This window comes from Molossus molossus, unplaced genomic scaffold (genome assembly GCF_014108415.1).
Source record: "Molossus molossus isolate mMolMol1 unplaced genomic scaffold, mMolMol1.p scaffold_m16_p_1, whole genome shotgun sequence".
NCBI classification, from domain to species: domain Eukaryota; kingdom Metazoa; phylum Chordata; class Mammalia; order Chiroptera; family Molossidae; genus Molossus; species Molossus molossus.
Window position 1 is genome coordinate 190,407,525 of NW_023425344.1, and position 18,418 is coordinate 190,425,942.

General features: G+C 38.3%; 1 protein-coding gene and 1 pseudogene across 7 annotated transcripts in view; one reads left to right on the forward strand and one right to left on the reverse strand.

The window, feature by feature from the left end:
- MYO5A (myosin VA) overlaps positions 1–18,418 on the reverse strand; it is a 201,050-nt gene that overhangs the window by 104,439 nt on the left and 78,193 nt on the right. For all 7 annotated transcript variants that reach the window (XM_036255604.1, XM_036255596.1, XM_036255578.1 and 4 more), the window contains exons 5-6: positions 7,177–7,333; positions 1,210–1,353 (exon numbers count right to left, since the gene is read on the reverse strand). In XM_036255604.1, coding sequence (XP_036111497.1) covers positions 1,210–1,353; positions 7,177–7,333 — 301 coding nt within the window. The remainder of the gene's footprint in view (positions 1–1,209; positions 1,354–7,176; positions 7,334–18,418) is intronic.
- On the forward strand, positions 7,477–7,845 carry LOC118640199 (annotated as a pseudogene).

Sequence of the window (18,418 nt, forward strand, 5' to 3'; positions counted from 1 at the left end):
TGGCTCAGTGTATTGAGTGTCGCCCCATGAACTGAGAGGTCCTGGTTCCATTTCCGGTCAGGGCACATGCCTGGGTTGTGGGCCCGATCCCCAGTAGGGGACATGTCCCCCAGTAGAGGACATACATTGATGTTTCTCTCTCACATCAATGTTTCTCTCTCTCTCCTTTCCTCTCTCTCTAAAAAAAATTTAAAAAAACCCTACACAAGTATATATGTATATATATTAACATTGCTCTGTGTGTACCTACATATTAAAACAATGGAGAATAACTATTGCTTTACTATATAAATCAGGTATTATACTTTAGATGGCCAAAAATCAGGCACATCCCCAAAGTCAGAGCCAGGGTAGCTGTAAGCTGCCAAACCTTATGACTCTCAGTATGTCCCAGGTACTTTCAAAACCGTAATAGACTTGTGCAATGGAAATTGTAGATGCTGCTACATGGCAGTGCCAGGGTAATCTGAACTTCAGTGCATTGGGTATCCAGTAAAGGGGCTACAGAAACCCTGATCTCACAACATGCAGTAGGTCACTAGGAGCCCTCTGCTGAGAATTTTCCAATGATAAGAACATATTTCATTAGTATGCTTGTAAATATATAAATGCATGCTTGCCCATGTTGTAAATCTATAGTACACTTATATATAAAAAAGGGAGCAGCTATGTGAAGGCTATCCTGCAGAGACATATAAACTTGAGTGTATTCTTTGACAGTAATTCAAATGAGTTGTGAAGATTTTTTAACCCTCTTTATTCTATCTAAATAATATCATATTCTAAGCGAGGAGAAGAAAGAAAGAAAGAGAACAAGGATATTTTTTTTTCCTTGAACTGAGTTCAAACTTTTAACTCCTAGAAGGCATAAACCAATGTTTTTCCTATCAATTGGCATATATGAGAGAGACGACTAAACTAATAGCACCTCTTCTTAACTAGGCTTATCCTACAAGCATCTGCAGGAAAAAGTGGAACTATTAAACCTAAACCAGTGCCCAGCCGCAAAGACCATTAGTGTAATGGATATTCCCCTGCCTCTGACAGACATCATTTTGCATGTTTCAGTCCAAGTGTGGTTTGTACTAATATTGTTATAATTCACTCAAGAGTGAATTATCTGAAAATAAAATGCAAACCAGCAAGCATGAGCTCTGGAATTATGTGGCAACCTAACAATAAGTATGTATGTGTACCTGCCCAGCTTACCTGGAATACCACTCGGGATTTCTCTAAAAGGTAAGTTCTCATATTGGCACCAATTATTCGATATCTCTTATCAAAACCAATCTCAATATACTTCCCAAAACGGCTGCTATTATCATTCCTGGTTGTCTTAGCATTTCCAATTGACTAAGAAGCAAAAGGAAAAAAATAAGATTTTATTTTATTATTTTTAAAAAATAAATTTATTGGGGTGACATTGGTTAATAGGATCATATAGGTTTCAAGTGTACATTTCTATGATACAAGATCTGAATAGTGCACTGTGTGCCCATCACCCAAAGCCAAACCATGTTTTAGAAATGCAATTTATGACATGCCATTTATAGAGCTAGTTCAGGGAAAGGACAGAACAGAACACAACCCTTTAAAACTGATTATTTTAAGACCAAAAGAACCAATATTGCTTCTGCAGGCACAAATGTATGTTTTGCTCACTGCTCAACCATACAGATACATACTAATATGTAGTTCATATCTGCCTTGCTAGTCTCACACAAATTATTTTCATAAACAGTAAACCTGAACCACAGCTGGGAGGTCCTCATACACAACTGTGGGACCTGAACACGTTCATTCATGCCAGCAAAGAAACAGAATGAATGACACTGGGCGCTGCCAGGGCACAAACCCTCTTAATTAAACATCAGGGTTTTGATTCTTTAAAAACACTTAGTCTGTTCTATGTAAATAAGCTGGATAAGCCAAATTAATATTCTCCTAAAAATGTTGCTCTAGTGTTCAGGATCTCTTTAGCCAGAAGTTTACGGCAGCTTATCCTGTGACAACGAAGGTCCAGTTGGACTGGTTATTTCTGGAGAATTAGTAATTACTCCCTCAATTCAAAACAGTTTTCAGAAACCAGAGACAGTAAAATTTGACTATGAATTTTGGTAGTTGTATATAAGTTGTAAAACATCTGTGACAGAATGCAGAAAATATAACTTTTTTCTAAATTTTTAATATAATCTTAAAAATTAAAATAGCATATATACTGCTTTCTGATTTAGGAAACATGCTTCTACATACATTTTCCTTTCAAGGCAAAGCAAAAACATGGTATAGTTAGAAAAGCAAGTGTTCATATAATGCATATATTAAATGTTTAATATACTTTCATAAGATTAATATCTTTCACTTGTCCAAAGCCTGTGAATATCAAGATTAGTATATTGAAACCACAGCAGTGAGAAAGATGTGAAAATGTGCTGGAATGTTTAAAAAAAAAAAAGAAATATAAATATAAGTGATCAAAACAGTAACATAGGCACAAAAGTGAACATATTAGATTCCCTGCTCCATCAGAGAAAATGTATTTTCGCTCTCTGAAATACAGGGCAAGTATTGCTCTATTTTGTTTTGGCAATGAGAATACTACTATATTTCAGGTTAACATTTTTTTTTAATCCTCACCCGAGGACATTTTTGCATTTATCTTCAGATAGAGCAGGAGGGAGAGAAGGAGGAAGAAAGAGAGAGAAACATGGATGTGAAAGAGACACATCCGGGTTGCCACCCACACTACCCCAACCAGGGCCAGGGATGAACTGCAACAGAGGTACATGCCCTTAGTGGGAATCAAACTGGCCAGGGCAAGGTTAACATTTCTAATGGGAAGAATGACTGAAAGCTTTCTTCCCAGCAAAATAACAAGTCATCTAATATAGCCTAACATAATTTAACAATAAAGATATTTACTCAAATATTCCTTCTTTTTTCTTTTCTTTTTTTAATCCTTACCCGAGAAGGTGCTTTTTTATTAATCTTAGGGAGGGAAGGAGGGAGGGATAGAGGGGCGGAGAGGGAGAGGGAGAGGAAGAGGGGGAGAGAGCGCACATGTGCAACATCGATCGGCTGACTCCCCTACAAACCCTGAACAGAGATCAAACCTGCAACCTGGGTATGTGCCCTGACCGGGAATTAAACCCACCACCTTTTGGTGTATGGGAGGATGCTCCAACCAACTGAGCCACCCGGCCAGGGCTCCCCCATTGATGTTATAAAAAGAACAGGAAAAAGGCTACATATATTCCCATTATTCTTATTTTGTTTAGGAAAAAAAATTAATGATAAATGCAGAATTATCTTTCAACACCATATATTCTGTCAAAGAGCAGAGGAAGGGTTACCACATGTAATAGCACTGCAGCAGCAGTTGCAGTAACCGAGTGCTTACCAGGCACTATCCTAAGTACTTTCCTGCCAGCATCTAAGCAAGTTGGAGAAAGGTGAGCCACAGCTTCCCTTCCTTCCCTTACTTATCCCACCTTCCATATGGCACCTCTCTCTCCTCTACTCAGAGTGGAAGTTCGAGTGGCCAACCTGCCCAAACAATACTACACTCAGTGAGAAGAGACAAGTGAGTGGGCAAGCGTTGAAACATACCCCTTTGTCTTTGAGTAAAAGGTATTTATACATAGAGCAAAGAAAGGCAGAAGAAGCAAACAAAACAGAAGTCTAAAGATCTGGGAATCAGACTAGGCCCTACTACCAACATGCCATCATTTAATCCTTTGAGGAGCTTTAGTGTCCCCAACTCTAAATTGACTAGGATAGATGAGCTCTAGGGTCCTTTTAGAAAAGAAAATATAATTTGAAGCCTTGAACCTATATGGAAGAAAGTTCTATATATAAACAGTATCTTTTGTCCACTCCCCCTGATTGTTTCCTCTGCCTTATTAGTACTGTATATACAACAGCCTCCCTTAATGCTATCTTCATTTCAATCATCAAGACATTGCTAAAGGAAAGGAGAAGACTTGTGGTCTGATTTTACTATTGATTTCAGTAAAATGTTGAGTGATTTATTCTTCTTCACTAAATGGAAATGAAGCTCTTTAATTACAGTTACGAAGATGAAAAAGAAAAATTAAGAAAGGCCCAATGTGCCCCAAGAATCTTCCCTGTTCCCACATTAGGACAAAAATTTCCAGGAGAAAGGGAGAAAAAGAAAACATAATAAAATAAAGTAAAAAAAAAAAAATCACTTCTTTGTACATCATTTGTATTTTCCAAAGAAGTCCATGCTGAAGATGAGTAGATCGCTGTTTAAAGGATAATGTGCAAATCCAGTTAGCTACTGGGCTGTGATGTTAACCATGAAGAATGCTCATTATCCAATGAGGAGTTTCAGTAGATCACTAGAGACCCAGACTCGCCATTCTTGACATCACACTAAAGGGTTCTGACACAGAGATAGTCTTGAGACAAGTTTAAAACTACAAATTTTCTGGGCCACATATTCAATATTGTATCTATGTGTTTGTTTGTTTTTATTCTTGTAAACACTTTTGTCACCATTCTTCAGCATCATATTCCATTTTAATCTTTCAAATTGGGTAGTTGTTAAAAATTAGTTCTTTCTTTACCAATTTTTCTTTCTCTAAATTCTTATAAAAAAACTAAACAATAACATAGATGGAAACAGCTAAGCATAACTGATGGCTTTATGTGTGTGTGTGTGTGCATGTGCGTTTATGTATTTGGTTTTGTTTTTTTTTTGCTCATCCTAGAAAATAGAAAAAATTCCTTATAACAGCATGCATATTAAAAAGTAGTCTTGCCCAACTGGTGTGGCTCAGTGGTTGAACATCAACCCATGCACCAAGAGGTCACTGGTTCGATTCCCGGTCAGGGCACATGCCCAGGTGGTAGGCCAAATACCCAGAGGGGGGCATGCAGGAGGCGGCCAATTGATATTCTCTCTCATCAATGTTTCTATCTCTCTCTCCCTCTCCCTTCTTTCTCTAAAATAAAATAAAAGTAGTTTTGCCCTGGCTGTTTTGACTCAGCAGTTGGAGCGACAAGGGGGTCTCAGGTTTGATTCCAGTCAAGGGAACATACCTGGATTGCAGTCCCCAGCCCCGGTTGGGGTCGTGTGGGAGAAAACCAATTGATATGTCTCTCTCACATTGATGTTTCTCTCTCCCTCTCCCCCTCCCTCCCGTCTATGAAAAAACATACTCGGATGAGGATTTATTAAAAATAAAAAGTTTCTGTGGCCATTCCAAATTTTTAATATCACTCCTACTAACACAACTGAAATCTGTGTGGTAGAAAAACCAATGGAGCTAATTTTGGAAAGAGAACATAGCAAGATTATAAAATATTTCATTCAATTTAACATATTCTAGCAGGTTCATTCCAGACTTACATTATTATATGGTCCACGTCTAGAAAAGATGGGATTCCCTAATGCCATCACAATGAAGATTTTGGCATATTCTCTAACATTCAGGGACTAAGAATGGCCTAAACTATTGTCAAATATCAAGAATTCATTGTCACAACAAAAAACAGTCAAAATAATGGTAGGAAGTGAAGCCCTGTTGTTTCCTGAGCTAAATCCCAAAAATGGCTCTACAGACTGAATTTCCCCAAGATTAATACTAGTGGCATTCACTACTGTAGCTTAAATTCTTCAAAATCTTAACAGTTGCTTAAAATCTTTACTATTCTTGCCCTGGCCAGTTTGGCTCAGCGGTTAGAGCGTCAGCCTGAGGTCCAGAGAGACCCAGGTTTGGTTCCCACTAAGGGCGCATACCTCGGTTGAAGTTTGTCCCCGGCCCTGGATGGGTCATGCGGATGGCAGCCACTCGATGTGTCCCTTTCACATCAATGTTTCTCTCTCTCTCTCTTCCTCTCTTTCCCTCCCACTCTATCTGAACAAAAAATGGGAAAATGTCCTCGGGTGAGAATTAAAAAAAAAAATCTTTACTATTCTCTTTTGGAACAAATGTCTGTTTCCTCTTGTCCAGCTATTTCAGAAAACTTTTCCAGTTCTTTTTCCAGTGCACAGTGCACCCATCCCAGGAGGCCTCTTCACTTCCCCAGCATATCTTGTCCTCTTAATGCCAAGAACAGAAGTCCTACTGCTCTAGGAGGCAGCCCTATAGGCAAGGAGTCACAGCATTCTGTTCTAAAGTGTCACACATAGCACTGCAAACCAGGCACAATTACCTCTGGACTGATTATTGCAAAAACCACTTGTACCACGGGTGCACCAGGCCAGTTCTAAACTCCATCTGTGTGTGGGTGATAAATAAGGCTTGACAAAGGAAAAAACAAGAATAAAATATGCTGATTTGAATTTTTAATAAGAAAGGTTTATTTCTGCAAACTAATTTCTCTCCACTTAAGACTTATTTTCTCTATTTAATGGGACTACTTACAAAAATATGACTTTCCTAGAATCATACTAGACAAATAATTCTCTAGTTACAAATCCTAAAATACTCAAATTCTCACAAAAATAGGTCCATTTTCTTTGGCATAAGCATTTCTATTTGATAAACATATTCCACTTCAAACAGGACAGCCTTTCATAGTTCTCCCTTTCTTGAGAATTTATAGCTATTGAATTTCTTTTTCTAACCTAAAATTAGGTGATACGCATGACAGAAATAAGAAGAAAAATGTTTGCAAGATCGTGATTTAAGTTTATAGTTCAAATCTGGAAAAAAATTAAAATTGGACTAAGTACAGAAAATGAAATGTGGGCAAAGGAATAATGAAACTCCTTCATGCTTGAACACAGTGAATCCTATGCTTTGGAAGGAGTTTAAATAAGAACCCAGGATTGAGAGAAAATTAGTAACTTATACTTCTAGAACAAGGAGCAATAGCCTTGAGTCAATTCACTGAGAGAAAGAAACTTCAGGAAATGAAGTACCACTGCCAGCTATTTAAAGGCAATGATTCAATGCAAGGTTTAAAATGCAGGATTATGAAATAAAGTAGATTCCTCTATAGCTGAACTTGACTCAAAACATTTACCTTCCTGAATATTTACTGTTTCTAGATCTCTTGCTAATATGTGAAGAAGTATTTCCCTACTTTTAGTGGATGGGAGAGCCCAGACTTTCTCACATGTATTGTATCAAGCAATTTTTCTTTTTTACACGTTTCTTAACAAGAGAATATAGTAAGAAGACAAGGCTGCTGCTATCTTACCTCCATGATGGGGTTGGAGGCCAAGACCTTTTCCTCAACATTGGCTTCACTGGCAGAACCACTTACAGTTGCAAAGTATCGCATGGCATACTTAGCGGAGACTGTTTTTCCTGCCCCAGACTCTCCACTTACAATGATGGACTGATTCCGTTCATCTCTGTAAAACAAAGAAGAGTAACTGGCAGGGCTACCCACTTCTGAATGTAATTAACATTATTTCCTCTGTGTTCCTATCAATGAGCCCCAGTAGGTCTCCTTCCACTGGTTCACACATGCAACAATGTGAGAAAGAACTTGAGAATGATGTTTCCTAATAAAATAACTACTTATAGGCGCAAAGGACCAACGAAAGGAGCGGTGGGTGGGCTGTAGGCCAGCAACCCGGTTTCTGGTTCCAGTGGGCCTTGGAAGATCTGCTCCACTGCTAAGTGTCCCCAGCATCTGAGGTGTCAGCAGGCACCATGAATCAGGTAATGCAGTTTGTGGAGCCAAGACAGGAATTTGTGAAGGAGTAAATTTGGCTGGTTAAAAGATGCACAAAACCTGATAGAAAAGAATTCTAGAAGATTGCCATGGCAACAGCAATAGGATTTGCTCTAATGGGGTTCACTGGCCTTTTTTGTAAAATTGATCCATATCTCTATTAACAACATCACTGTTGGTGGCTGAATAGCTTTTTATTTTTATTTTATTTTATTTTTTTATCTTTATTGTTGAATGTATTACAGATGTTCCTCATTTTTCCCCCATTGACCCCCTCCTCCCCACTCCCACCCCCCTCCTACCTTTTCCCACTGTTGTCTGTGTCCATTGGTTATGCATATAAGTTCTTTGGTTTATTTCCTCCCACCCCCCAACCCCCTTCTCTTTGAGGTTTGTCAGTCTAGCAACCAATTTGTTCTTCTTAATCTCTTCACATTTTTTACCCATTCCCAACCCCCCTCCCATCTGGCAACCAACAAAATGTTCTCTGTATCTATGAGGATGTTTCTGTTCTGCCTGTTCATTTTGTTTGTAGATTCCATTGTCAATAAATATGTATTCCTTGCCATTTTGTTTGTTCATATATTTTATCTTTTTCTTTTGAAAAAGACCCTTCATCATTTCATATAATAACGGTATGGTGGTGATGAACTCCTTTAACTTTTTCTTGTCTGGGAAACTCTTTATATGGCCATCGATTCTAAATGACAGCTTTGCAGGATAGAGTAATCTTGGTTGTAGGTTCTTGCTTTTCATCACTCTGAATATTTCTTGCCACTCCCTTCTGGCCTGCAAAGTTTCTTTTGAGAAATCAGCTGACAGCCTTATGGGAACTCCCTTGTAGGTAACTAGCTGCCTTTCTCTTGCAGCTTTTAAGATTCTCTCTGTCTTGAACCTTTTGCATTTTGATGATGATGTGTCTTGGTGTGGGCCTCTTGGGGTTCATCTTGTTTGGGACTCTCTGTGCTTCCTGGACTTGTATGTCTGTTTCCTTCACCAAGTTAGGAACGTTTTCTGCCATTATTGTTTCAAAGAGGTTTTCAATTTCTTGTTCTCACTCTTCTCCTTCTGGCACCCCCAAGATGCGAATGTTGGCGTGCTTGAAGTTGTCCCAGAGGCTCCTTACACTATCCTCATCTTTTTTGGATTCTTTTCTCTTTTTTGCTGTTCTGATTGGGTGTTTTTTGCTTCCTTATATTCCAAATTGATGGTTTGCTTCTTGGCTTTACCTTCTCTACTATTGAATCTGTGTAGATTATTCTTTATTTCAGTTAGTGCCTCCTTCATTTCTGACTGCATCCATCATTTCAGATTGGTCCTTTTTTATGCTCTTGAGGCCCTCACTAAGTTCATGGAGCATCCATATAAGCAGTATTTTGAACTCAGCATCTGTTAGGTTGCTTATCTCCATTTCCCTTAGTTCTTTTCCTGGGGTTTTGTTCTGTTCTTTCATTTGGGACCTGTTTCTTTGTCTTCTCATTTGGGCTGCCTCCCTGTGTTTGTTTCTGTGTATTACTTAATGAGAGGTATGGGGCTCGCTGAGACCAGATGCTGCTTGTTTGAAAGAATTTAGGAAACCCTATAGCAGGATCCAAGACAGGCCAATCCTATGGTTAAGCAAGTGGCAACAGCTTGGGTGGGCCTGAAAGTTGGGTGGGGCCGAGCCTCAGGGAGTCAGCAGGGCGGGGCTACAGTGTGAGCCAGGTTGCTGGAGTCCCAGATATGGCAACTGCCGCCCCATGGAAGCGCTCACCAAAGGAACAAAGGCCTCTGACAGCACATTTGTCCCAGAGAAAGCCCCCTCTCCAGCCCTCGCTCCAGTGCCAAACAGCTCAGTTCTTCCCTGTATGTCTCTGGTGCCCCTCGAGCTGCCTCCCCTCCAAGATTAGAGGGAGTGAGTCCGATAAGTCCGTGCACGGGCCCTTTAAAAGGAGCTGCCTGAGGCTCCAGCTGCCTCAGCTTCCCTGAGCCTCAGTTCCCGCTGGTTTTTCCAGCCAGTAGTTATGGGGACTTCTCTTCCTGGCACTGGAACCCTGAGCGGGGCGCCTGGTGTGGGACGGGGACCCCTCAGTCCTCAGGGAGGACATTCCCAGCTGAGGTGTCCTTCTGATTTTTATACGCCACACTTGGGTGTGGGACCAGCCCGTCCGCCTCCACCGCTCCTACCAGTCTGGATGTGGCTACTTCTTTAATTCCTCTTTTTATTTTTTTTATCCTCACCCGAGGACATTTTTCCATTTTTTACTCAGATAGAGCGGGAAGGAGAGAGAGGAAGAGAGAGAAACATCGATGTGAAAGGGACACATCGAGCGGCCACCACCCACACGACCCAACCAGGGCCGGGGACAAACTGCAGCCAAGGTACATGCCCTTAGCGGAAACCGAACCCGGGTCTCTGTGGACCAGCGCAGGCTGACGCTCTAACCACTGAGCAAAACCGGCCAGGGCTTTAATTCCTCTTTAATTCCGTAGTTGTAGGACTTCCATTCAGCTTGATTTCAGGTGGTTTTGAATGATAGTTGTTCTGTAGTTTAGTTGTGACTTTGATGTGGTTGTGGGAGGATGCGATACTGTGTTTACCTACGCAGCCATCTTGACTGGAAGTCTCTGAATAGCTTTTTAGAGGAGGAATTTTTATCTTGGGGTTTGGTGAACAGTGAAGATTTGAGTTCATGGAGTAAAAATATTGCATACATGTTTTGTGTTCTTTCATTTTTTTTTTTCTTTCCAAATGTTTTCTAGTTCTAAAATAAAATATTTTTTTAAAAAACTACTTATAAACTAACAACGAACAGAGAGAAAGAAGATATCAAGCATTCAATTAGAGAGCATCACATCTAAGGATAAATCTGTAATGGAGGGTCTCTGAACTTTTTGTGTATATATGTATCTCAAACACATTATTTTATTTCTGAAAAATTATTTTGGCATATTACAGAACAACTGAGCCTATGACCTTGGTGACACACTAAGGAACATCTAATTCTTATAGAACAAACTTGCACGTAATCCCATTTTTGTGAAATTTCCTTGCATGTCATACCCATCAAATATTTCCTGTTTATTTGACTTTCTAGACTATACTGGATACTCCCACTGCCTCTGTTCATTCAAGGCTGATTTCAAAATGAATCACTCTATTAAAACAGTTATAATTGTGGTGCCAATGTCCTTTCTTTTAGTCATTTACAATGTCCTCGGAATTTATCTTTTTCAATACATTAATCAAGAAAAAATATCAACAGTCTTCGGATTATCTTCTATAATATCATTAGAAAAATGACCTCGTCCTAATTCTTGCTTGATCAGCTCTGTCACTATGCCCTGTGTGACAACTAACTTGACAAAATTCCCCCAGCACTTCTCATAGCAAACAAGCTGAAGAGGCTGCCACTAGTCGGATGAAAGGGAAATATTAATAGGAACTGCTATCCTAAACTATACTGCCTTTGAAAAGCTATTTATTTTGAGTCTTAATGATAAAATGTTGTATCAAAAAAACACTACTAAAAATCAAATTTTAAGAGCCCTTTCCTATAATATGGGGAAGAAGAAAAATATTAAAAGAAGTAAGATCAAGGATTGTTCAAACAAATCAGAGATTTGTACAAATATACACATATACATTCTGATGTCAAGCATGTGCCAGACAGATTGTCTTTTCCAATATTTAGGATCCTGTATTCATATAACCAACAGTTTTTAAACATTTTTAAGGGATTTTTTAAATATGAAAGGTTGTATCTTTTTTTACTCAAAGAGCTCAAGCAGGTTTTGAAGAACATTAATACCTCGCCAGAGGCACAGAGATAGCATAACTCACAAAGGAAGAATCAGAAAGATGCAAATGACACAACCCCAGTATCGTTTAAAAAATGAATGCTGCCCTGGCCGGTTTGGCTCGGCGGTTAAAGCGTCAGCCCATTGACCAAAGAGTCACAGGCTTGATTCTGGTCAAGGGCATGTACCTCGGTTGTGGTTCAGTCCCTGGCCCTGGTCTGGGTCATGCGGGAGGCAACCAATTGATGTATCTCTCTCATATCAATGTTTCTCTCTCTCTCTCCCTCCCACTCTGTCTGAAAATAAATGGAGGATTTTTTAATCCTCAGGTGAGGATTAAAAAAATAAATGCTAACTGTTTTTAAATGTTTTTAAGGGACTTTATTATTTCTTACTTTATTATTCCTGACATTTAGCAAGAGAGAATTCTTTTCTTCCCAAGCCTAGTAGAGCATTCCAATATATAAATAAGTACCACTCTTCCATTGTATAAATTTCTCTAAATCCAGATTCCAGACCTAGCTCTGTCATTTACCAGCCTCATGGCTTAGAGCAATTGCATGACCTCTCTGGGTCAGAGTTTTCTGCTCTTTAAGACTAAATGGCATCTAAGGACGCCTCAAAAGCTAAAGTACTATATCTAAAAGTCAAACTAACTTTGCAGTTGATCTTTTAGTGCTGGATTGGCCGCCTTCACTCTATGCCAGAGTAAACTCTTGGAACAACTAAAACAGAACAGGCCTACAGATACTCAAGATAGTCTTGAATGGCCATAGATGAGATGGGCAACATTTCTCCTCTGGACAGCCCTTGAATTAGAGATGGCCAAAATCAATAAAGGGCTACAAAGAGAAAAATGTAAAATAATCCACTGACTTGCTTTTAAATTAAGGACAGGAATCAGAAATCTTTATAAAATAAGTACAATAAGATATTTAAAATATTTTTCAGTTCTATGTGGCCATGGGCAGGAATGCCAAAAAGATAATACAAGAGTAGAGACAGATAACGTGAGGAGCAGAAGAGACGCAGAAGGAAGTAATACATAATAAAGAAATACAAAGGGAAAAACAAAAAGTTTATGATAAAGATTGGGGAGAAAACAGACAAAAACATCAGGAATAAAATTTTATGGTTTCATTTGAGTTGTGGCCTTTAAATTGTTATATTCATGTAAAAAATTTATAATTCTTTGAAATTTTGATTAGCTGATCAGTCACACTGTTCAAAATATTTTGAGGCACTTGTCCTTATAAGAACCTTCTTTCTACTTTTGGGATGTAGATATCACTTCAAGGGCCTGATAAAAACCAAATTAAGGAACAGAGCTTCTCCATTCCTCATCAAGGAGATATCAATCTGGAGTATCCTAAGGATGCATAAACCAAAGATTTATGATGTCAGGCTTGGCCAGTCCTCTCAAGGGCCTCTACAATGATTCTAAGTAGCCTGAGTCCTGGATGCCTTAGAGTAGAGGTGAACTCTTTGACCTGTTTCAGTCAATGGTGGCTCAGAGGCTCTTATGAGACTAAAAGCGCCACCTAAAAATACTACTTTGTTCTTTCATTCAACAAATATGTAATGAGCAGTGATAACGTGCCAAGCATTTTATGAAGATAAAAGACTTTAGGTTATTGAGAGACAAAGCAAAGTGCACAGTTAAAATATAGTGGAGTAATTGCTAGAAAAGAGGTCTATCCAGGATATTATGAGAGCATGGAAGAAGGGCATAGAATTTCTGGGATAGGTAAGAGGGGATGTCAGAAAACATTTTCTAGAGGAGATGATGCCTGAATCAATTCTTATATAGTTATTAGGAAAAACCACATTGTGTGAGAAAAAAGAACTGAGAACTGAACTATGTAGAGGCACCTGAAACCCCAGGAAAAAATTATTCATGATCATAATATCCACTCTGGGTTGATGAAAGAGAGAGATTTTATACTTTAGTCTATTTTCCTTCTATGGTCCTCTGTATCTATATCTATTTAGTATTATATCTATTTAGTATCAGTATCTATATCTATTCAGTCTGTCCAGCCTTTCCTTATATTTTGTTTATTAAGTTTTCATTTTGTATCAGGTGTATTGTTTAAAAATGTAATCTCTCTAGTTTATCATGGTCACATTGAATACTATTCATATCTCCCAAAACCATCCATTTGTCCTCTGCAAATGTAAGGAGCATACTTTCAATTCACATCCAGATAATTAATGAGGAAACTAAGTAACGCTACCTCAGACCTGAATCGTGCAGAACACAATTTAATATATCCACCCATGGTGATATTTACTCTCTAATAAACATCCACTGGATGTTGCCACCTACCCTAATAAAGTATTCAAGCATGTAGGTCTAATTTTTAGCTTATAAGTGAACATGTCCATGAAACAAAACTTAGTTTTGGTGTGGCTCACTGGTTGAGCATCAACCCATGCACCAAGAGGTCACCGGTTCAATTCCTGGTCAGGGCACATACCCAGGTTGTGGACCAAATCCCCAGTGGGAGGTGTGCAGGAGGCGGCCAATCGATGTTCTTTCTCATCAATGTTTCTATCTCTCTCTCCTTTTAAAAATCAATAAAGAAAAAAAAAATTTAAAACAAAAACAAAACCTAGAGTTTACTTCTTTGCAGGCAATCAATCTAATGCTTTCTCCCTTTATTTGATTCTTTATTTAAAAAACAAACAAATATACAATATAATGCTTTCTTCCAAAGCTGTGTTTTTACTGTGGTGACTTAAAGATGTGGCTTCACTTGACACTCAAATCCCTATCTTCCTTATTAGAGAGATGCTAAGCTTTTGTGCATTATTATCACTTGTCAAAATCAAGCCACTCTGCTGTCTCTCTGATTTCTGCTTTTGACCAATCCCAAGAAGAAAAGATTTAAACTTTAAAAGGTTTATACTAGGCATTGAGTTTACCATGACAATATTAAGTATTATTATTATTATATTCTTTTAATCTTCACCAAGAATATTTTTCTATTTATCATCAGATAGAGTGGGAGGGAGGGAGAGAAACATCAGTGTGAGAGAGACACATCGATTGGTTGCCTCCTGCACAACTGACCAGGGTCAGAGACAAACTACAACCGAGGTACATGCCCTTGACTGGAATCTAACCCGCAACTCATGGGTCCACAGGCCAACACTTAACTACTGAGCCAAACCGGCCAGGGCTTAAGTATTATTATTTTTTTTTATTATTTTTTTTTTTTATCCTCACCCGAGGACATTTTTCCATTTTTTGTACAGATAGAGTGGGAGGGAGAGAGAGGAAGAGAGAGAGAGAGAGAAACATCGACATGAAAGGGACACATCGAGTGGCTGCCACCCACACGACCAGCCAGAGCCGGGGACAAACTGCAACCGAAGTACATGCCCTTAGCGGAAACCGAACCCGGGTCTCTCCAGACCGCAGGCCGATGCTCTAACCGCTGAGCCAAACTGGCCAGGGCTTAAGTATTATTTTTGAAGTGTAACTATCTACTATAAAAGAATATGCTGGCACTCTTTGCTTTAGAGAGGCCGAGAGACTATTCAGAAAATGAAAATAAGTGTTCCCTACAGATACATGCTAAGGTCATTTAATTCCTGGTCAGAAGCCTGTCACATGGCTATCGGATCCTCTCATGTAATTTGACTTTTTGTTCTATCAGTACAGAGCCTCTGAGATTAATATAACAATGCCATAACAGAAAGAGCTAATTATATTTGTTTATAAGTTTTACAGACTCTTATACTTAAACTGTATTTTATTCCTACTACAACCCTATGGGGTAGATAGTACTTAGCATGTTCCAAATTCATATAATAAGGAATCCTAAAGAGGAATCATTTACCAGGTGGTCTAAAAGTAAAATTTGAGTGGAATCATGAAGAATAAATAGAAATCAGATAAAGGAGCATGAAAGAGGATATTCTAGGCTGAATAAAAGGTGCAGAAATAGAAGTATGCAATGTTAATTTAAGGGAATAGATGTGTTAGAGTAAGACCACTTAACTGAAAGTAAGAAAATTAAATGCCAAAGAAGAAAGGCTTTGAAGTCTCAGAGCTGGATTCAAATCTCAGTTCCCAGATACTGTTTAGTAGTATGATGCCCGAACAAGCTACTTTCCTCATCTGTCAGTTTCCCAGGATGTCATGAAGATAGATGTAACCTGTTGACACTATGCTTGGCACACCGTAGGCATGTAAACATGGTAGCTACTAATTAATGTAAGTTAATCCACCTTTACATATCATACATAAAACTCTCCTTTCCAGGAAGCATGCATTACTTCAAGTCTATTTGCATAAGTAGGATACTTGGTACCACATGGCAGCTAAGACACAGGTGGTCAGGAGTATATAATTTTCCAACCATTTAGTAAGTCTGAAATTTTCTTTAAGTTTAGAAGAAAAAAAAGGCAGCTTTACAGTGAGGACTTCGCTGAATCTAGAACATACATCCTCTGGCCCACCCAGGATTCTCTACCTCCTTTTCTGACTTTATTTTTCAAAATGCCACTTATTAGTACATGACAAATGTATATCTTATTTTTTTTCAATTCTATTATTTCTATTTTTTCAATGTTTTTATTTATTTTTATTTATTTATTTTGTAGAGAAAGAGAGTTAGAGAGAGAGAGACAGAAAAATCAATGTGAGAGAGATACATAGATTGGCTGCCTCCTGCATGCCCCCCACCAGGCATGTGCCCTCACCAGGAATCGAAGCAGGACCTCTCAGTCCATGGGACGATGCTCAATCCACTGAGCCACACTGGCAGGTCCTATTATTTCTCTTTTTTATTATTGATTTTAGAGAGAGAGGAAGGAAGAGGGAGAGAGAAACATCGATGTGAAAAAGAAACATTGACTGGCTACCTCCCACTCATACCCCAACAGGGGAGCAAACTCGCAACCTAGGTATGTGCTCTGACCGGGAACCAAATCCATGACCCTTTGGTGCAAGGGGTGACACTCCAACCAAATGAGCCACACTGGCCACGGCAGCATCTTATTTATTTTTATTGTTTATCATGCCTCACTTCGTGAGCATGTGAATTTTTGTCTATTTTATCTCATTTGTTCACTGCTATGTCCCCCATGCTCCAAACAGTGCCTGCATGGTGCTCAGTGAAGGTCTATTGAACAAGCAATGAATTGTACCTTCCCCGAAGATGAAAGGGGCCTCTGGGAGCACTGGTAATGTGAAACACCAGAATTCACATCTAGTAAAGATGGCATATCTTCATTTGGTAAGAAAAAAAGAGTGATCCTGCAGCATCAATTCCCGACTATAAGTCTAAGCAGACATGGTCTATTTAGCTCTTATGGAACATTTTATGCGTGTAGATTTATTCATCTAAAAGGTAAACTTAATATCATAACTGACTGAAGCACACAGTAAAACTGTGTAAAAAACAAAACTGAGCAAAGAGAAAGCCAACAAACAAACCCGCAGTTAATAAATCACTCTGAGTGGCTAAGCCACAGGGAAATAATCAGGGGGCAAATGTTAGAAAACCAAAGTAAATCTAAGGGTAAAAAGCAAGAAATATTCATATAAATCTAATATTACTTGTGGATTACCTGTAGCAAGATGGTTAAGAGCCAAGCTTTCAAATTTAACAAGCGCATTTTCAAAGAAGTCATATAATTTATGAGCAGTATAAAATTTTTCAGAGATTATTTTTAGGCTCTAGCACTCCATGCAATTCCCTCTCTGCCTAGTAGTTCTCAGGTTGTACTTGCATAGTGCTAACCATACTGCAATGCTCCAATACTATACACATCAAATACTGGTGGGCTTTTCAACTTTAAGGGGAAAAAATTATACTAATACGTGGAATTTTCTCAATTTTAAGCTTAAGTAAAGAGTTTCTTAAACTTTTGACACTCATTACTATTTTATAGTAGAATCCGTTACAATATGGCATGTTATGTAGTATGAAACTATGTTTAGTTAAAAAAAAACAACCATGTTTATTTTATATTTAATATGTTAATATTTCATAGTGTCAGACTAATGGAACTTGAAAGCTAGGCCTCCTAGTTTTGTGGCCTTGGGAAAGTTACATAATTTCTCAGTAAAATGAAGATTAATAGTAATACCACCTTAGAAGGCTCTGTGAGGATAAAATTAGTTAATAAATAGAAAGCAAATAAACAGTGTCTTGCACAAAGAGGGTACTTAATAACTGCTGCTATAAGAAGTATTAATAATATTATATTAATAAAAGGGTATAATGACTTCTATGGACTGTCATTGAAAAATTCTAAGATTCTGTCACACGCAGAACCAATTATGTATAAATAAACAACTCTCCCTGGTTGGAAAGAAAAAACTAAAAGCCTCTGCAGTATTAGTTTTCTCTCCACTTCACAAATTGTTTGAGGGTTTCCCATATTGAATTTATAGTATGCCAAGTTCTTACCTGTGGGCTGGAGAAATGAGTTAAATATATACTATTCTTCTATGCATCCACAGTTTTGCATTGCAAACTGCATTTGCATTTTAAGACTAGTACAATCTAGTCTTAAAAGTAGCTTTTTTCTCCCATTTTCCACTCTTAAAATGTTAAGGTTCCATGGTTAATATCAAAGACATTTTGCTGATGCTACTCAGAATCACTGATGTCCTAGCACATATTGCTAACATTAAAATTCACAATTTCCTTGATATTTAATTCTCTAAAATACAGGCAGATTTCTTCCAGCTTTTAGTTCTTGTCTGCCACTCAGATGAATGACACTGGGCAAATTATTTAATACCACCAATGCTTGATCCACTCATCTGTAAAACATAGTATCTGTCCTTGCACAGTCACAGGATCACAATGAGATTCCAAAGGCAGTTTTTAACAATCATATGTCCCTTTATAAATGTAGGTCATTTTAATAATAATGCAAGCCATTTGAGACAAACTAGTCAAGACTATTTATTTAATAAAAATGTGTAAGTTAGAAATTATCACATCTAATAAGA